The sequence below is a fragment of the Neomonachus schauinslandi genome, chromosome 5 (genome assembly GCF_002201575.2).
Source record: "Neomonachus schauinslandi chromosome 5, ASM220157v2, whole genome shotgun sequence".
In the NCBI taxonomy this organism is placed as follows: Eukaryota; Metazoa; Chordata; class Mammalia; order Carnivora; family Phocidae; genus Neomonachus; species Neomonachus schauinslandi.
Window position 1 is genome coordinate 21,643,482 of NC_058407.1, and position 18,554 is coordinate 21,662,035.

Below are 18,554 nucleotides of genomic sequence, written 5' to 3' on the forward strand. Positions count from 1 at the left end.
TAAACTTCAAAGGATAAATTTAGTAGGAACAAGTGTTAGGTATTTTGTGCATGCCTCAGAAAACAACTGCACATACAGAATTGATGAGACATGGCTTGGCAACAGTTCTTATGGGAAACTCATGGGATTTTATCATGGTAAACTCAATATAAGTAGTGATGTGAGTAGCCTGCTTTTTGGCTACCTTAAAGAAACAATAGTAGCTAGAATTAGTTAGGTGAAAAATCTCAGTTTATTTTATTCTGAATTCTGGTTAGACTGCATTTGAAATAGTTGATGTGGTTGAGGCAGATTTTAAAGAGTTATGTAGACATAGTGAAATTAATTTAGACTAGGAGATTCACAAAGGTGGGTAGTGTGTCCTCCTTATGTTCCTGGAAAATAACTTTATTAGCTAAGGTTCTCCAGAGAAACGAAACCAACAGAACCAGTAGAATGCATATATATGTATAGAAATTTATTTTGAGGAATTAGTGATTGTGGGGGCTTGGTAAGACCAAAATTTGCAAGATAGACTGGCATACTGGAGACTCAGGGAAGAGTTGTAGTTTGTCCAAAGTTGGTTTGCTGGCGGAATTGTCTCTTCTTCCTGGGAGGTTAGTCTTTTTCTATTAAGGCCTTCAACTGATTAGATGAGGCCCTACCACATTATGGAGGGTAATCTGCTTTGCTCAGAGTCTGTTGATTTAAATGCTAATTTCATCTAAAAAATACCTCCTCAGAATATCTAGAGTAATCTTTGGCCAAATATCTGGGTCCATGGCTTAGTTAACACATAATATTAACCATCACAACAGATCACTAAATATTTCTTGAGTTAATTAATTAAAAAAATATCAGTGATGGGTATGTAGGCAGTTGAAGGAGATGGCTGTGACTAGCTGGCGAAGAAAAGACTCAGGGAAGAACATAATAGCTATTTTTAAATATTTGAAGGGCTTGGAGATACTAGATATAGTGAGGGCAGGGGATGAGTTTTGAGGCAGAAAACACTGGGATAGATAGAAAATCTATGTACAAAACAATTGAACCTCTCTTCCCATTCTTTTGTACACATTATCAACTAGGCAGCAACTTTCTAGATAGGAGATCAGTATGTTCTTCTCTGAAAGAATTGAATGACTCTAAAGAAAAGGCTTCCATATACTGATATCTGGAAGTCCTCCAATGCAAGGTTGCCTCCCAATCCAGTCTCCTGTAAGGAAAACCTTTGTATCAACAATTCCTTTCACAAAGCTTTTAATCAGTATTGTAGTATTTCATTTTAAAAAATAAGGTGGACAAAGATAATTTATCTACCATTTAGACATCGTGTTAAGTGATTTACATGCATTTTTGCATTTAATCCTCACAACAGTCTTATGAGATAAAGTATTAGTAACATCTTCATTTCAGATGTTGAAACTGAAGCACAGATTAAGAAACTTGTCCAAAGTTACACTTTGTATGTGATTAAGCTTTGAGTCTGACAGATGGACAAGCAAAGAACATAGATTTGGGAGTTACATGGAAAAAACTTCAGATTATAATATATCCATTATTGGGAAGAATTGAGAAAAAGATCCTTGTGGTTTTATTTTAAAATGTTAATTTAGGATTGGTATACCTATCATTTTCCTAATCAGGTAATTTCCAGTGTAAACACAACAGGTATAGAGAGAAGAGGCAAAATTTACTAAATATTTTGGTGATTTGATTTCTTTTTAGATTGGAGCACTGATTCCCAATCTAGGAACGATGAATGCCACGGGGTTCACAAAAACAATATGAGTCTTTTAAAATTGTTTTCAGTATTAAAGAAAGCCTAATTAAATTACATATTTACCTTTTCCTAAGGCGGTACAGATGAACTAAAATATCAAGTTCAAGATATTACATCCTTATTTTATCACTGGGTCATTTGTGCCAATAAAAATAGTTATCAGGTTGCTAGATGGACATTTCTGATTTTTGTTTTACATTGGTGATTTTTTCTCCTCTGTCTACTTTTTTCTTCCCCTAATTTTTTTTTTAAATTGGAGTATATCATATGTGTAGAAAAGGGCACACAGTATAAGTGTACAACTTAATGAATTATTACAAAACAAAAAACCCACGCAGTTACCACCCAGAATAAGAGATAGAACGTTACTAACATTCAGAAACACGCCTTATGCTTCTTTCCAATTGATAGTACATATTTTTGTTGAATATATACCCAGGAATGGTATTACTAGGTTATGGTAACTTGTTTTAGGAGTGGCTATACAAAATTTATACTTCTAGAAATATGTGAGTGCTCTTTATCCTATCATTTGGTATTGTTAGTCTTTTTAACTTTAGCCATTCTAGCAGGTGTATATTTTCTCATCTCTGGTTTGCCTTTTCACTTTATTAATGTTGTCTTTGATGAGTAGGAATTATTAATTTTAACTAGTTCAATGTATCAATATTTTCCTTTGTGATTAGTGCTTTTTGTGTCCAATTTAAGACTTTTTGCCTGCATCAAGGTATGAGTTATTTCTTTATGTTAACTACTAGAAGTTTTATTATTCTTTCACAGTTAGAGCTCTTATTATGAATTGAACTTTAGAGATGATGTGAGGTATATGTCAGTTTTCATTCCCCATATTGATATTCAGTTGAACCAGAACCACTTACTGAAAAGATCATTCTTTTTCTACCACTCTTCAGTGACACTTGAAAAAATACATATGTGGGTTTCTTTTGTACTCCGTTCTGTTCCATTGGTCCATGTATTTATCCTTGTGCCCATATCACACTATTTTTTTCTTTTTCCAACTTTTTATTTAAATTCCAGTTAGTTAACATACAGTGAACTATTAGTTTCAGGTGTATAATTTAGTGATTCAGCACTTATACACAATACCCATTGCTCATCACAAGTGCCCTCCTTAATCCCTATCACCTATTTAACCCATTCCCCTACCCACCTCCCCTCCAGTAACCCTCAGTTTGTTCTCTATAGTTAAGAGTTCTGTTTCTTCATTAGCCTCTCTTTTTTCCCCCATGTGGCATATATATACAATGGAATATCATCACTCATTCATAAAAAAGAATGAAATCTTGCCATTTGTGATGATGTGGATGGAGCTAGAAAGTATTATGCTAAGCAGTATCACACTATTTTATTTTATTATTTTCAAAGATTTTATTTATTCATTTGACAGAGAGAGAGAGAGCACAAGCAGGGGGAGCAGCCGGCAGAGGGAGAGGGAGAAGGTGCCTGAGCAGGGAGCCCGATGCGGGGCTTGATCCCAGGACCCTGGGCTCATACCTGAGCTGAAGGCAGACGCTTAACCAACTGAGCCACCCAGGCACCACCACCCCGCTTTTAAAAAGATTTTATTTATTTGACAGAATCACACTATTTTAATTCCTGTTATCTTGATGTCTGATGGCGTGCCTCTGCCCTTCAGGATTCTTTTGATTTTTTTCCTATGTTAATTTTAGAGTTAGCTTGTCAGTTTCTACAAAACTACTGAGATTTTTGTTGAAATTGCATTGACTCTATAGAACAGTATGGGGAAATTGACATATTATCAGTATTTACTCCATGAGGATGGTATATTTCCCCATTTATTTAGGTCTCCTTACAATTTTTTTTCTAGCTTTATTGAGATATGTTTGACAAATAAAAATAGTGTATTTTTAGGCTGTACATGTGATTTTTTTTAAGATGTACATGTGATGACAATATACATATACATAAATATTTAAAATAATGTTTTCTAGTGTTCTCTGTAGAGATCTTACTCATCTTTCATTAGTTTTATTACTAAGTATTTTATATATTTGATATTATTAATGGTACCATTTAAAAACTTCTGTGTCTATGTATATATATATATATATATTTTTTTTGCTGCTGCTACTGATGTATAAAACTAGTTGCTTTTTTATTTTGACCTCAAATCCAGTGATCTTGCTATATTTCCTTATTAAGTCTAATGATTTATCATTATGTTCCTTTGGATTTTCTACTAATTTTATTTCTTCCTTTTTATTGCTTCTGTCTTTTATTTCCTTTTCTTGCCTATTGCATTGGCTGTGACTTCCAGTAAAGTGTTGAAGAGCAGTGGTGTTAGTGGCATCTTTATTTGGTTTCCAGGTCTCAGGAAGAAGGTTTTCATTGTTTCATTAAGTATGATGATTGCTGTAGATTTTTATTTTTATTTATTTTCGCAGTATAATGCATACAGGAGGTATGCATATAATATTTGTATAGCACAATTCTCGTAAACTGAACACATTTGTGTCATAAGCACTCAGATCAACAAATCAGCTCTCCTGAAGCTCTTCTCTTACTCATTTGCATTTACTACTCCCAAAGGATTACTACTCTCCTGACTTCTAAATGCCGTAAGTTTTTTAAATAGAAACTCTATAATCGGTCTAAGTTCCATTTTATTACTAGTTTGCTAGTTTCTTTTTTTTTTTTTAAATCATGAATTGGTGTTGAATTTTATAGAAAGCTTTTCCTGCTTCTATTGAGATGATCATATAATTTTTCTTTCTCAAGCTGTTCCAGTAGTAAATTACGTTATATTACTAGAATAGACTGAACTTGATCATCCCTTTGATCTATTGTAGGATATGATTTCCTGATACTTCATTTAGGAGTTTGCATTCATAGGATTTGCCTTTGATTTTGCTTTCTTGAGATATCCTTATACAGTTTTGGTATTGTCATCCTGGCATTCAAAAACACATTTGGAAGTGTTTCCTATTTTTCTGTTCTGTAAAAGAGTTAAGTGTACTATTGGCATTATTTCTTTCTTAAGAATTGGTGGAATTAAGAGATTGATATCAAAAGTTGTCTCTAGGATGGGTTAGAATGGGGAAGAAATGGAGATATGTTGGTTTTTGTTCTAATTCTGATATAAGATGATGATGGCTTTGACTAGGTTGGTGGCATGGGAAGAGAAAGGACAAACAATAGCAATACTGACCTTTTGACGCATATAGCATTTTTTTAAGAAAGATTTTATTTATTTAATTGACAGAGAGAGAGACAGCGAGAGAGGGAACACAGCAGGGGGAGTGGGAGAGGGAGAAGCAGGCTTCCCGCTGAGCAGGGAGCCCGATGTGGGGCTCAATCCCAGGACCCTGGGATCATGACCTGAGCTGAAGGCAGTCGCTTAACCGACTGAGCCACCCAGGCGCCCGACTCATATAGCATGTTATAGCTCATACATTGCTTTTATTTGATTTTTACAGTGACCTTGGTAAGTAGAAGATTTAAGGAAAGGATGAGTTGAAGAGAACTGTAAGGTTTGACTTTTAAGTTACTGAGGGATTAGTGGTGCCACTCACTTAAGTAGGGATATCAGGTTCTTTTTTTTTCCTCTCGTTGAAGAAGGATTACGGAACATATGTGTTTATTATTTTCTTCCTTGAACCACCTTTGAATGAAAGAAGAAATACAAAAACAAAAATAAATCAGTGATGCTGGAAATCAGGAAGCATGGCCTAAGAAGACCATAATTCCCTTATCTGTAAAATGATAGGCTTAGATAAAGTGATTGCTGTATTTTTCAGATTTCTAAACTTCTGTTAATTATATAGGCTAACTTACAAATTCACATCTTCTTGTGGTAATTTATTTCATAGAAGAGACCTGGGAGAGCAAGTACTAGAATCATACCTTTGACAATTTTTTGACAAATTACTCTTTTTTTTTTAACAATTTATTCTTAACACAATACTACATTTTTAGGAGAAGGCATTGGAATAAGGGGCAATGGTGTTGAAAGTGCTAAGAAAAAAATCAACATTTAAGCCAGGATGTGAGCCACATAAATTACTTTCCTCCTTGGGACAGCAAATAAGCAAACAAATAATGTAGTTAATCTTAATACAGTAAATCTTGGCTCAAATATGAAGAAAATTGAGTAATGGGGAAATGTGGCAGAGAACAAAGTTAATTCTGATAAGGTGAGGAAAAGTAGGTAAGCAAAAAAGATAAAAAATGCTCCTTTAAGTTCTATATGTTTGATAAACATATGCTTGGTACTTCTTTAATAGGGCCATAAAAACTATCCTAGTAAAGGGTAGTTTCATTTAAAGTATTTGTATTTTTCAGTTGGTAAGACTAGGCACAAAGGTGGTTTCAGCTCCACATCAGGGATTCTTAGGTTGTCAGCAGTAGAAACCAACTCTTCCTAAGGAAGCAGAAAAGGAATCTATTGGGAAGTTACTGGGTGGTTCACAGAATTAAAGAAAGAGCTCAAGACTGGGGTCAGGGCAGTATTGGGTGTCTAAACAGCAGGAAAACAGTATGGAGATTCCTCAGGACGTTAAAAATAGAGCTACCCTGTGACCCAGCGATTGCACTACTGGTACTTACCCCAAAGAAACATAGTGAAAAGAAGGGCACATGCACCCCAGTGTTCGTAGTAGCAATGTCCAAATTAGCCAAACCGTGAAAGGAGCCAAGATGTCCTTCAACGGATGAATGGATAAAGAAGATGTGGTTCATATATACAATGGAATATTCAACTATCAGAAGGGATGAATATCTACCATTTACATCCACATGGATGGAACTGGAGGGTATTATGCTAAGTGAAATAAGCCAAGCAGAGAAACACAATTACAATATGGTTTCACTCATATGTGGAACATAAGGAGTAGTGCAGAGGACAATAGGGGAAGGGAGGGAAAACTGAATGGGAAGAAATCAGAGAGGGAGACAAACCATATGAGACTCTTGACTCTGGGAAACAAACCGAGGGTTGCAAAAATGGAGGTGGGTGGGGGGATGGGGTAAATGGGTGATGGGCATTAAAGAGGGCACGTGATGTGATGAGAACGGGGTGTTATACTCAACTAATGAATCACTGAACATTACATCAAAAACTAATGAGGTACTATACCTTGGCTAATTGAATTTAAATAAAAAAAATAAACAGGGTTTTCTCGTCCTGTCAGAGCTCCAGTTCTGCGACGTGATCTTTCCATCCTTAAGCCACTCCACTTTATATCTAAATTTTGGAGACCATCTCCTTGGCAGAGCTTGGATTATTAGTCATCTCTGTTTAAGAGGGAGGCAGGGCACATTGATTTATGGTCCCAACAAGAATGACTACAATAGAGAAGAGGGAGTTCTCTGAAATGAATGGAGTGTTGTTACCAAAAGAAGGAAGAAATGAATTATAGGCAACCAGCTCCCCACAAATATTTGCTGTGTAGTCCAAGTTGAGGCATAGGTCTAAGTAAAAGAACTCCTAATTTAGATGGAATAAAGACCAAAAAACTCCACAAAAACCCCAGACCTTCTTTTTTGGATGGCTTCTAAGCTAGGTTCTGTCTGCCTACTTTTCCAGCTTCTGTTAAGTAGATGACTTCATAAATTTGCCTTATGTCAAGCTCCTTTTCCTCTGCTTCCTACTTTCCTTCAGAGGTATAGTTACATGTAAAAAAATTTCCAAAAATTGTGACTTGCAGCTCTTACTTGGCTGCTAAGCATTCACAGCTGCCAGGATTCCCCAACTACTCTTTTCTACACTGTCTAGGATGTCTTGGCACTGACTGCTTCTGGAACTAAGACCAAGACTGGCGGACTTCTTCAAACACTGTATAAATAACCCAGTTTTACCCCTGAGGTCATTTTCCATATACAGACTTGAATAAAGGGCAGTTAGGAGTCCAGGAGGCCAATCTATAAAGGATGCTAAAATATCATTGGGGTAGAATAGAAACATGGGCACTAGTTAGCTCAGTTTTATGTAATGTGACAAAATCTAAATTTTCCCCTTTCCCACTCAAGTAGGCAGTATCTTGGAGTAGAAAATTATTACAGTTGGGCAGTGCCCTTCCACCATGAAGTAAGCTTTGAATCTTATTTAAAGAATATAGGTTTGAAAAGGAAACCAAATTATTTGCCTGTATAAGACACTCATATAATTATATGGTTCTGTTAGCCAGTTTCTTACACTAACTGCTCATTAACACTGATGTTGCTTGCCTGAAATTGTCTGGGGATACAGTGTGATGGTGTGGGAGAGTGGAAAGATCACTAGGCAAAGGGTCAAGAGGCATAAACTGTGGGTTCAGCCTTAGTTATCTCTACAAATTCCAAATTTAGAAGAGAAGAGGAAAGCTATAGCTCTCTGTAGTAGTTCAGGATCTAGGCAGGTTAGAGCTAACTCATTAGTGTCTTGAGTGCATTCTGCTTTCGGAAGTAATGATGATATCTAAGGATGGAGACTTTGCTATATGCAAGACACTGTCTCGGGCTTTTAAAAGATGTCATCTAAATCACCTGGCAGCTCTCCAAGGTAGATGATGTTATTCTCATTTCACAGGTCAGGAAGCTGTTCATGGCTTAAGAACTTGCCCAAAGTCACACGGCCAGTAATTGCAAAATTGAAATTCATACCCCAGTCCTATCCAGCTCCAAAGCCCATGCTCCTTCTTTCTTTAAGAATTTTAGAATCTGTTCTGTTACTCAGATCTGTTAAGATCTGTTATTCATTTTGTATGCTGCTGTCTAACTTAGTATCTATCACAGAGTAAGCGAGGAGGGAAGATTAGTGAATGTGAACAAAGGCACAAGATACAAATGCTCAGGTATATTCCACTTAATAATATATAGTCCAGTGGTTTGAACAAGGAGTATGTGAAGGAGAGTGTGATGTCATTTTGAAAGTTAGATTGAGGTGGGATCATGAAATCCTTGGTTATTAGATCAAAGGATTGTAAATATTTTCAACAGTCATTGGGAAACCCCTGGAGATTTTTTTCCAAATAGAAAAAATTAAGGGATAGAACTTTCTTTTCTCCAGCATCAGGAAAAATGAGTTTGGGTTTTGGGGATGTTGAGATAGAGGTTCTAAGGAGATCTTTGGCAGGGCCTATAAATACATGATTGGGCTTTGGAGAGAGGTCAAGGATTGATAAATTTGAGGGGCGCCTGGGTGCCTCAGTCGTTAGGCGTCTGCCTTTGGCTCAGGTCATGATCTCAGGGTCCTGGGATCGAGCCCTGTGTTGGGCTTCCTGCTCCGAGGGAAGCCTGCTTCTCCCTCTCCCACTCCCTCTGCTTGTGTTCTCTCTCTTGCTGTGTCTCTGTCAAATAAATAAATAAAATCTTAAAAAAAAAAAAAAAGAAATTTGAGAGGCACCCACATAGAAAAGCAGCAAAAAGAAAAAAAAAAATCACTATTTAGAGGTTAGTCTGTATATGAATGAGTAAACGAATGGCACAGCCCACATGAAAGTGTTAGTTCCTAACAAGGTTTACCTCTCCATTCCTTGTGACATCTGCGTGTAGGGATAGAGAATTCTGTACCATACTGTTCTTTCCATCTGGTCTAGGAATACTGGGTGAACTCTCTGGAGACATCTGCTAAGGGAGATAAATCCAGTATTTCTTTCTCATGTCATCTTCTCCACCTTTACATTTTCTCTTTTTCACTCCCCTTCTCCCCTACGGGATTATATTTCTCCACACTGCTGCAGTAAAAATGTTTGGTGGCATGGTATAAGAGAAAAATAGAATGGACTGTAACACTTGGATGTTGAGTGGGAAGGTGAAAGCAGTGCATGAGATTAATTTGTTATTCTGTATTAAAGATCCTAGCATATCCCTAAGCTTGAATATCCCTAAACTTTATATCTTTGATAACTGAATAGCATTCATAGTATTTAGCTGCGTTAAGCAAGACATATGAACAAGCTACACTACTTAGCATTATAGAAAATATGAGACAATTTTTAGGACATATTTGCCATGGCAGAATAATAGCACCCTTGTTCAGGCGACTGTTAGATAAAAATAAAAATATTTTATAGCATATAAACTGGGTTCTTTAGCTGTCTTAAGTCTACCTTTGTGCTTTTTCTTAGTCGATATTATATAAATAACACAGACGTTCTGCTTTAAATATACCTTAGAAAAACAGTCTAGTGCTGATTTTGACTATGGAGAGCCTTTCATGTTTTTCCACTCTGAAACTTACTCTGTGCTTTTTTTTTTTTTTAATATCCTTTTACAAATACAATCCTGAAATGCTTTGCTTCCTTTTTTGATGCGTAAGAGCATGCTCATTGGAAGCATATTGTGTGTGAAGATTGTTGCTTGTTCAATTTTGTGCACTGATGGTGAGCAGAAAATCTTTTTAGCTTCTTTCTTTGGAAAAATGATTTATACAACACCACTCCAAAAATTCAGTGTTAACAGTAAAATTACTTCTAGAGCTATTACAATGAAGAATAAGAGAAAACCTATGTTAAAAATGAATAATGCATTTATTTTAATCTTTGGCTTCCCTCCTCCACCATCTTCTTATTTGGCTACTAAAAAGGATTCAGTTAAATTCCCCAAAAGTGTTAATTTTTTTTTTCTGGAGCTGTTCCAGTGACATGTCAAAAGAATTTTGAAAAAGAACATTCACTTATGTATAACAGCTTTGGAATACATAATAGGATATATTAGTATGCTTTTAAAAGGATCATGGGTAGAGCATGAAGAATATAAAAGAAGTGTGTGAGCTCCTTTATTGTTCATGATTAAACCAAAATTGTTTGCATGTGAACAGATTTAATTGTTTACAAAATCTGCATAACACTGTCAACAGAATGAGATGATGGGGAGGGAGACATAAGAGCTTTTAGCCTGATTATGATTCATAGATGTTCATCTAATAAATTGCTTTTCCTAAATATAATCTGAAAGAAAAATAGCAATGAAAACAATTAGGTACTTATAGACAACTAAAAATAATTCTGTTGATTCTGCATTTTTAATGATAGGTTAATCTGAATCAGGAGGGTAACAAGACTTAAAAAACAAGGTGTCCTTAAATTCTTTAGGAGGGTCAGTGACAGTAACTGGATACCTCTTTTTAAAGAAATTGCTCTTCTTAACGATTTGATCTACTATACTAAGGATTTTTTTAAATATTGATTTTTCTTCCTTTATTTTAAGTGATTATGTGAAAATATGAAGAGATCAATATCATCATTCTCTCTCTAAAAATACTGTTATTTTGCAATTTATAACTTAATACATCTATTTCCACTTTCTCTTACAAATTTCTCTCTACACTGGTCAGATATGAATGGGTCTTTGACAATACGTAGAGTTGTATTGTTTATGGAATGTGCCTAATGACTGTGGTAGTCTGATTGCTCTACTAATCCCGTCACACACACTTTTGAAACCATTCTCCATGTGTCCTCCAAAGAGCTCTTTCTAACATATATTTGATCATATCAGTAGACTACTTAAGATTCTTGAGAGACTTTGATGACCCCAGCCTTTGCACAGTCTTCCCTATGTATGTATTACTGTCAGCAACCTTATACTTCCCTCTACTCTACCTGGAAAATAGGTTTTGATGTTTTTTTTTTTTTTGACTTTAGGACACAACTCAAGCACTGCTCTCCTTTTTTTATGAAGCCTTCTCCAGACTTTTACAGGCTGATTTGTCCTGTGTTTTTTGCCTTTGTGTCTTCATTGTAGAATTTTATCATAACACCTGTAACACTTTTTTTTTTTGATGTCCATGTTTGTGTTCCTCTTCTAAATTCAGAACTCTAAAGAGGAAGGAAGTCCAAGTAGTGTTTTCAAATTCCCAATAAATATTAATCTTTGGGTTTCAGGACTAAGAAGTCATAATTCTTAGAAATTCTTGGGAATTCCTGAAAGCATAAGTTGTTCTTAAAATACTTAAAGCAGTCTTTATAGGCTATATTCATTATTATCAATATCTAAAATTTCATATACTATATGAGAAATATTAAGTTTAGTAGTATATATAAAGAAGTGCAGCCTCCAGTGAATATTCAAACACTAGAAAACACCAGTGAACAGTTAGTGGGTTTTTCAAATTATGTAACATTCAGACTTCTAGTAAAGCTTAATAGGCTACACAGAATCACATGGCAAATTGCTAGTGTAGGGACTTTGCTCCTAAAACTTGTTATTTCTTGAAATACTACTCATAGGATTTATATAAATTATCTTATATAAATATGTTAATATTTATTTTCAAGAGTGATTCACTCTTAGCAGCAAATAGGGCCATGAACACACACATAACCTGACAACAGCTACAAACAAGATTGACCAATTAAATTATGACCCTCTTCTATGTTTGCCTGCCATGGTTCCTAGAAATGTTGACCTTAACCTTCTACTCCTTGTGTTGTGTCAGCACTTACTGCTCTTATTGCCAGCTTGACATCTATATGTTCTTTTAACCAGTAATGTCTCCTTGCTGTTAAGCTTTAATTCTTACGGCAGAATTATAATACTTATTTTAGTTCTGATTTTCCTTATTTCTGGACTGATTTTTTTTAGGGGGGATTTGGAATTCAAAAAATTATAAATTTTCTGAGAAATGCTGGAAACTAATTCTTATATGGAAACAGTCTCCAATGCTTAGCATATCAGACATTCAGTAAAATATTTTCAGATATTTCTTAAGTGAATGTTCCTTTGTAGTCCTAAAGCATCTAAGATAGTGTCTGGTACTTAGAGATACTTAAAATACTTTAGTGATTGAATCTGTGGGTTTTTTTGAGTCAGTGTCATGATAAAGTAGGGCATCAGAGTTTAGATTTGGTATTGCCACCAGACGTGCCAGGTTAGCTTACATTATTTTGGTGGCTTGGGAGCAGGTGTTCTTTATTTAGCTAAAATCTATGAGAAAACTCGTAAGATGGATAGAACTCACCAAAAACTCCGTTATTAAATGCATTTGTAGCACTCTATGCCTATCTTTTATAGTGTTTCTGTCTATGCCATTAATTAATTACTTGTCTGATTATTTGATTGATATTTGTATTCTTGACTAGGCTTCCTGAGGGTAGAGATTAGTTCCCTTATATTCACAGGTATAATCCTAGAAGGTGCTAGTTAACCACAGTACATGCATGGAATAAGCAGTTTATTAAGTATTTATTTTATGCATAAGTGAATGAAGGAGATAGCAATCTGAATGAAGCAGAATAGTCCCAGAATGTGAACTTGTTTTACGTGAGATCCCTGAGAGGTTCTGAAGAACATAATTTGAAAACCACTACTATATTCCTTGACACAGGCTGCATAATTATGTTGCATAGTCTTGCAAAAGATTTTCTGTATTTAGGACTGGCAGTGAAATGTTATTACCCTAACTGTATACCTTTTACCCTGTTTTAGTAACATCTTTCATTTTGAGAGATAGTGCATTATTAGTATTGTCATTGTTCCTATTATTTACTTCCTTGTAACCTCTTTATTTATTTATTTATTTTTTAAAAGCTCTTTTTTTGGTCTTATGATCATTAGTTGTGGGGAACTTGGACTAGTGTTTGTGGCTGATTTAGAGTATATTGATCTAGCTAAGAAGAATTTCCCCCATATGTATTTGCCAAAAGCAAATAAAGCCGTCAGTTTTGAACTTGACATTAACAGAATCTTCACTGAAAAAGAGCAATCAAGCAAATTTAATCTATTTATGCAAAATTAACTCTGTCCCTCGAGTCACTTAATGTAATTGTGGTATTTCTGCTTGGGCTTGTAAAATGCCTTCAACTATTTTGTAGGGATTAAAAAGGAAGTAAAAAATAGCTATTTTATATTTATAAAAACCTAGCATTATTGATGTGTTTTGTGTATTGAAAATTTGAGTTAGATGATAGAGAATTTGGTTTACTTTGAAGTTACACATTTAAAATAAAGGCTACAGCAAGAAGATGGGACTTTCACGTTACTAGGGACTTAAATATTAGAGAAAAGAAAGAGTTCATAAAAATAATAACTCAGACAACGAATGGACTTTTTTTAATCTATATTTTTGTACTGGGGGGAGGGAGTAGAAAAGAAAGCCCCAATACTGGGCCCTATTCAGTGACAGCTTCTTGTTCCATTTAAGGAAGACTTTGAGGAAATAAAAGTTGTTTGGAAAAACCCAGGTATAGTTGCTTTGTATGTTGTGATGAGTAGAGTGATGAAGGGAAATGTGAAGGCCCCTCACACCCTCCATCTTGCCTCAGACTACGTCCTTGAACCCTGGGGCAGAGAAAGTGCTGCTTTCATTCCTGCTTCTTGGGATTGTTGACAGCCACGTAGTGATAGAGAATGACAAGCCGGAGGAGTGACATGCCCAGCTTGTTGAAGATGGCGAGCCGCATGTCTGTGACATCCTGATCAGCTGGGCTTGTTCTGATGCAGTGTGTGCACTAGCTCCAACGAGTGGACATTTTTGAAAAATAAACCAGTGATTAAAAATATGATTAAAATAGTGTTTCAGAAGGCACGAAAAAAACACAGAGAGAAATTAGAGGAAAAAAGGTGTGTATGGTACATCCAAGGGATCTAACATTCTAGTCATAGATGTTCTAGAAAGGGAGAATAAGTAGATAGAGGAAACAGTAATAAAAGCAAAATAACATTTCCCCAAGATGAAGACAAATTTGAATCTTTCAACTGAAAGTGCAGAGAAAGTGGTAACCAAAACTATTGGAGGAAAAAGACCTGCACTTAGATATATCTTGGCAGAATTTCTGAATCCTAAGGACAAAAATCATATTACAAGAATCAAGACTGAAAAAGCAGGTACTATTTATTTATTTTATTTATTTATTTTTTTAAAGATTTTATTTATTTGACAGAGAGAGACACAGTGAGAGAGGGAACACAAGCAAGGGGAGTGGGAGAGGGAGAAGCCGACTTCCCCACGGAGCAGGGAGCCCGATGCGGGGCTTGATCCCAGGACCCCGAGATCATGACCTGAGCCGAAGGCAGATGCTTAACGACTGAGCCACCCAGGCGCCCCAAGCAGGTACTATTTAAAAAGGAGAGAGAATCAAATTGACCTTGGTCTTCCTGAGTGTAACAGTGGATGCTAGAAGATAGTGGAGCAGTGTATGCAGAGTATCAAGGTAAAAAAAAATTTTGCCTTTATTGTATGTATTCAGTTTATACATGTGTAGCTATTTTTTGTAGTATCAAGGCAGATATGTAAGACAAAATTCCTCAAGTTCTTAGTATCTTAATTGATAGTAATACAATAACAGTAAGGACTTTTAACTCTCCACTTACATCAATGGATATATCATCCAAACGATATCACAAGGAAACAGTGGCTTTAAATGACATTGGACGAGATGGATCTAACAAATATATTTAGAACATTCTATTCTAAAACAGAAGAATATACATTCTTTTCAAGTGCACATGAATATTCTCCAGAATAGATCACATGTTAGGCTACAAAACAAGCCTCAACAAATTCAAAAAGATCAAAGTCATACCATGTTATCTTTTCTGACCAAAATGCTATGAAACTAGAAATGAACCACAAGAAAAAGTCTGGAAAGAACACAGATACCTGGAGCTTGAATAACATGCTACTTAACAATGAATGGGTTGACCAAGAAATCAAAGAGGAAATAAAAAAAATATGTGGAGACAAATGAAAATGAAAATACAATGGTCCAAATGTTTGGGATGCAGCAAATGCAGTTCCCAGAGGGAATTTTATGGCAATACAGGCTTACCTCAAGAAGCAAGAAAAATCTTGAATGAACAACCTAATCTTATACCTAAAGGAGCTACAAAAAGAAGAACAAACAAATCCCCAAACCAGTAGAAGGAAGGAAATAATAAAGATTAGAGCAGAAATTAATGAAATAGACTATTAAAAACCCCAAAAGAACAGATCTGTGAAAGTAGGAGCTGGTTCTTTGAAAAGAACAACAAAACTGATAAACGTTTAATGAGACTCATAAAAAAAAAAAGGACTCAAACAAAATCACAAATGAAAGAGGAAAAATAACAACTGACACTGCAAAAATACAGAGGATTATAGGAGAATATTGTGAAAAATTATATGCCAACAAATTGGACAAGCTAGAAAAAAATGGATTAAGTCCTAGAATTACATAACCTACCAAAACTGAAGCAGGAAGAAATGGAAAATTTGTAAAGATTGATTACTGATTACCAGCAATGAAATTGGACCAGTGATTTAAAAATTCCCAGCAAATAGGGACACCTGGGTGGCTCAGTGGGTTAAGCACCTCCCTTCAGCTCAGGTCATGATCCCAGGGTCCTGGGATCAAGCCCCATGTTGGACTCCCTACTCTGTGGGAGCCTGCCTCTCCCTCTTTCTTTGCCCCTCCCCCGACTTGTGCTCGCATGCCCTCTCTCTCTCCCTCTTTCTTTCAAATAAATAAAATCTTAAAAAACAAAAAAAACCCAAAAAACCCAGCAAACAAAGTCCAGGGCCAGGTGGTTGGCTTCATAGGTGAATTCTACCAAACATTTATTTTTTTGTTTTTTATTTTTATTTCTTTTCTTCAAGACTTTATTTAAATTCAAGTTAGTTAACATATAGAAGAGTATTAATTTCAAAGTAGAATCTAGTGATTCATCACTTACATGTAACACCCAGTGCTCATCACAACAAATGGCCTCTTTAATGCCCATCACCCATTTAGCCCATCCCCCCACTCACCTCCCCTCCAGCAACCCTGTTTGTTCTCTATTGTTAGGAGTCTCTTATGGTTTGCCTCCCTCTCTGTCTTTATCTTACTTTATTTTTCCTTTCTTCCCCTATGTTCATCTGTTTTGTTTCTTAAATTCCACATATGAGTGAAATCACATGGTATTTGTCTTTCTCTGACTTATTTCACTTAGCGCAATACACTCTAGTTCCATCCACATACTGCAAATGGCAAGATTTCATTATTTTTGATGGGTGAGTAATATTCCATTGTATGTATATGTGTGTATGTGTATATATATATATATGTATATGTGTGTATATATATATATATGTATATATACACCTCCTCTTCTTTGAGGTGTATATATACCTCAAAGAAGTATATGATGGGCATTTGGGCTCTTTCCAGACTTTGGCTATTGTTAATAGTGCTGCTATAAACTTTAGGGTGCTTGTGCCCCTTTGAATCACGATGTTTGTATCCTTTGGATAAATACCTAGTAGTACAATTGCTGGGTCATAGGGTAGTTCTGTTTTTAACTTGTTGAGGAACCTCCGTACTGTTTTCCAGATTGGCTGCACCAGTTTGCATTCCCATCAACAGTATAAGAGTCTACCAACCACTTAAGGGAGAATTAATACCTGTTCTTCTCAAACTATCCCAAAAAATAGGAGGAAGGAAAGCTTCCAAATTAATTCTATGAGGCCAGCATTACCCTGATACCAAAACCAGATAAAGACATTACAATAAAAGAGGATTATATGCCAATATCTCTGATGAACATCGATGCAACAGTCCTCAACAAAATATTAGCAAAGTGAATTCAGTAACACAGTAAAAACATTATTCACAACGATTAGCTATTCCCGGATTTATTCCCAGGATACAAGGGTGGTCCAGTATTTGCAAATCAATCAACATGATCACATCAATAAGAGAAAGGGTAAAAACCCTATGATTATTTCAACAGATGCAAAAAACCTTTTGACAAACTACAGCATCCATTCATGATAAAAACCCTCAACAAAGTAGGTTTAGAGGGAACATACCTCAACATGTAAAGGCCATATATGAAAAACCCACAGCTAACAGCATACTCGATGGGGGAAAAACTGAGAGCTTATCCGCTAAGTTCAGGAACAAGACTAGTATGTCCACTCTCACAATGTTTATTCAATATAGTACTGGAAGTCCTAGCCATAGCAATCAGACAAAAAAATGGAATAAATAGTATGCAAATTGGTAAGGAAGAAGTAAAACTTTCACTATTTTGAGATGACACACTATGTAGAAAACCCTAAAGACTTCAAGAACCTAGTAGAACTGATAAATGAATTTGGTAAGGTCACACCATACAAAATCAATATACAGAAATCGATTGCATTTCTATACACTAATAATGAAATAGCAGAAAGAGAAATTAAGAAAACAATCCCATTAAAAAAAAAACCAAAAAAAACCAAAACAAAACAAAAAAGAAAACAATCCCATTTACAATTGCACCAAAAAATAAGAATAAATTAACCAAGGAGGTGAAAGACCTGTACTATTTATTTATTTATTTATTATTGTAAATTCATTTAGCTAACATATAGCACATCATTAGTTTCAGATGTAGTGTTCAATAATTCATCAGTTGCGTATAATACCCATTGCTCATCACATCATGTACCCTCCTTAAAGCCCATCACCCAATTACCCCATCCCCCCACCCACCTCCCCTCCAGCAACCCTCAGTCTGTTTCCTAGAGTTAAGAGTCTTTCATGGTTTTCTGTCCTCTCTGATGACTTCCCATTTGGTTTTCCTTCCCTTCCCCTATGATCCTCTGCACTGTTTCTTAAGTTCCACATATGAGTGAAAACATATGATAATTGTCTTTCTCTGATTGAAATATTTCACTCAGCATAATAACTTCCAGTTCTATCCATGTCAGTATAAATGGTAAGTATTCATCCTTTCTGATGGCTGAGTAATTACTTCTTCAACAAGGTAAAAATATGCAATGGGAAAAAGACATTCTCTTCAACAAATGGTGTTGGGAAAACTGGACAGCTACATTCAAAAGAATGAAATTGGATCACTTTTTTACACCATACACAAAAATAAACTC

The 18,554-nt window shown here is 35.5% G+C and overlaps 2 protein-coding genes across 6 annotated transcripts in view; one reads left to right on the forward strand and one right to left on the reverse strand.

The window, feature by feature from the left end:
- Positions 1-18,554, forward strand: part of ANKS1B (ankyrin repeat and sterile alpha motif domain containing 1B) — a 1,116,839-nt gene that overhangs the window by 93,959 nt on the left and 1,004,326 nt on the right. The window lies entirely within an intron of this gene.
- On the reverse strand, positions 14,026-16,836 carry LOC110578126 (dolichyl-diphosphooligosaccharide--protein glycosyltransferase subunit 4-like). The gene is made up of 2 exons (XM_021687648.1): positions 16,813-16,836; positions 14,026-14,172 (listed from the first exon to the last, which is right to left on the reverse strand). The coding sequence occupies exons 1-2, from the start codon at positions 16,834-16,836 to the stop codon at positions 14,026-14,028; spliced, it is 171 nt and encodes a 56-aa protein (XP_021543323.1).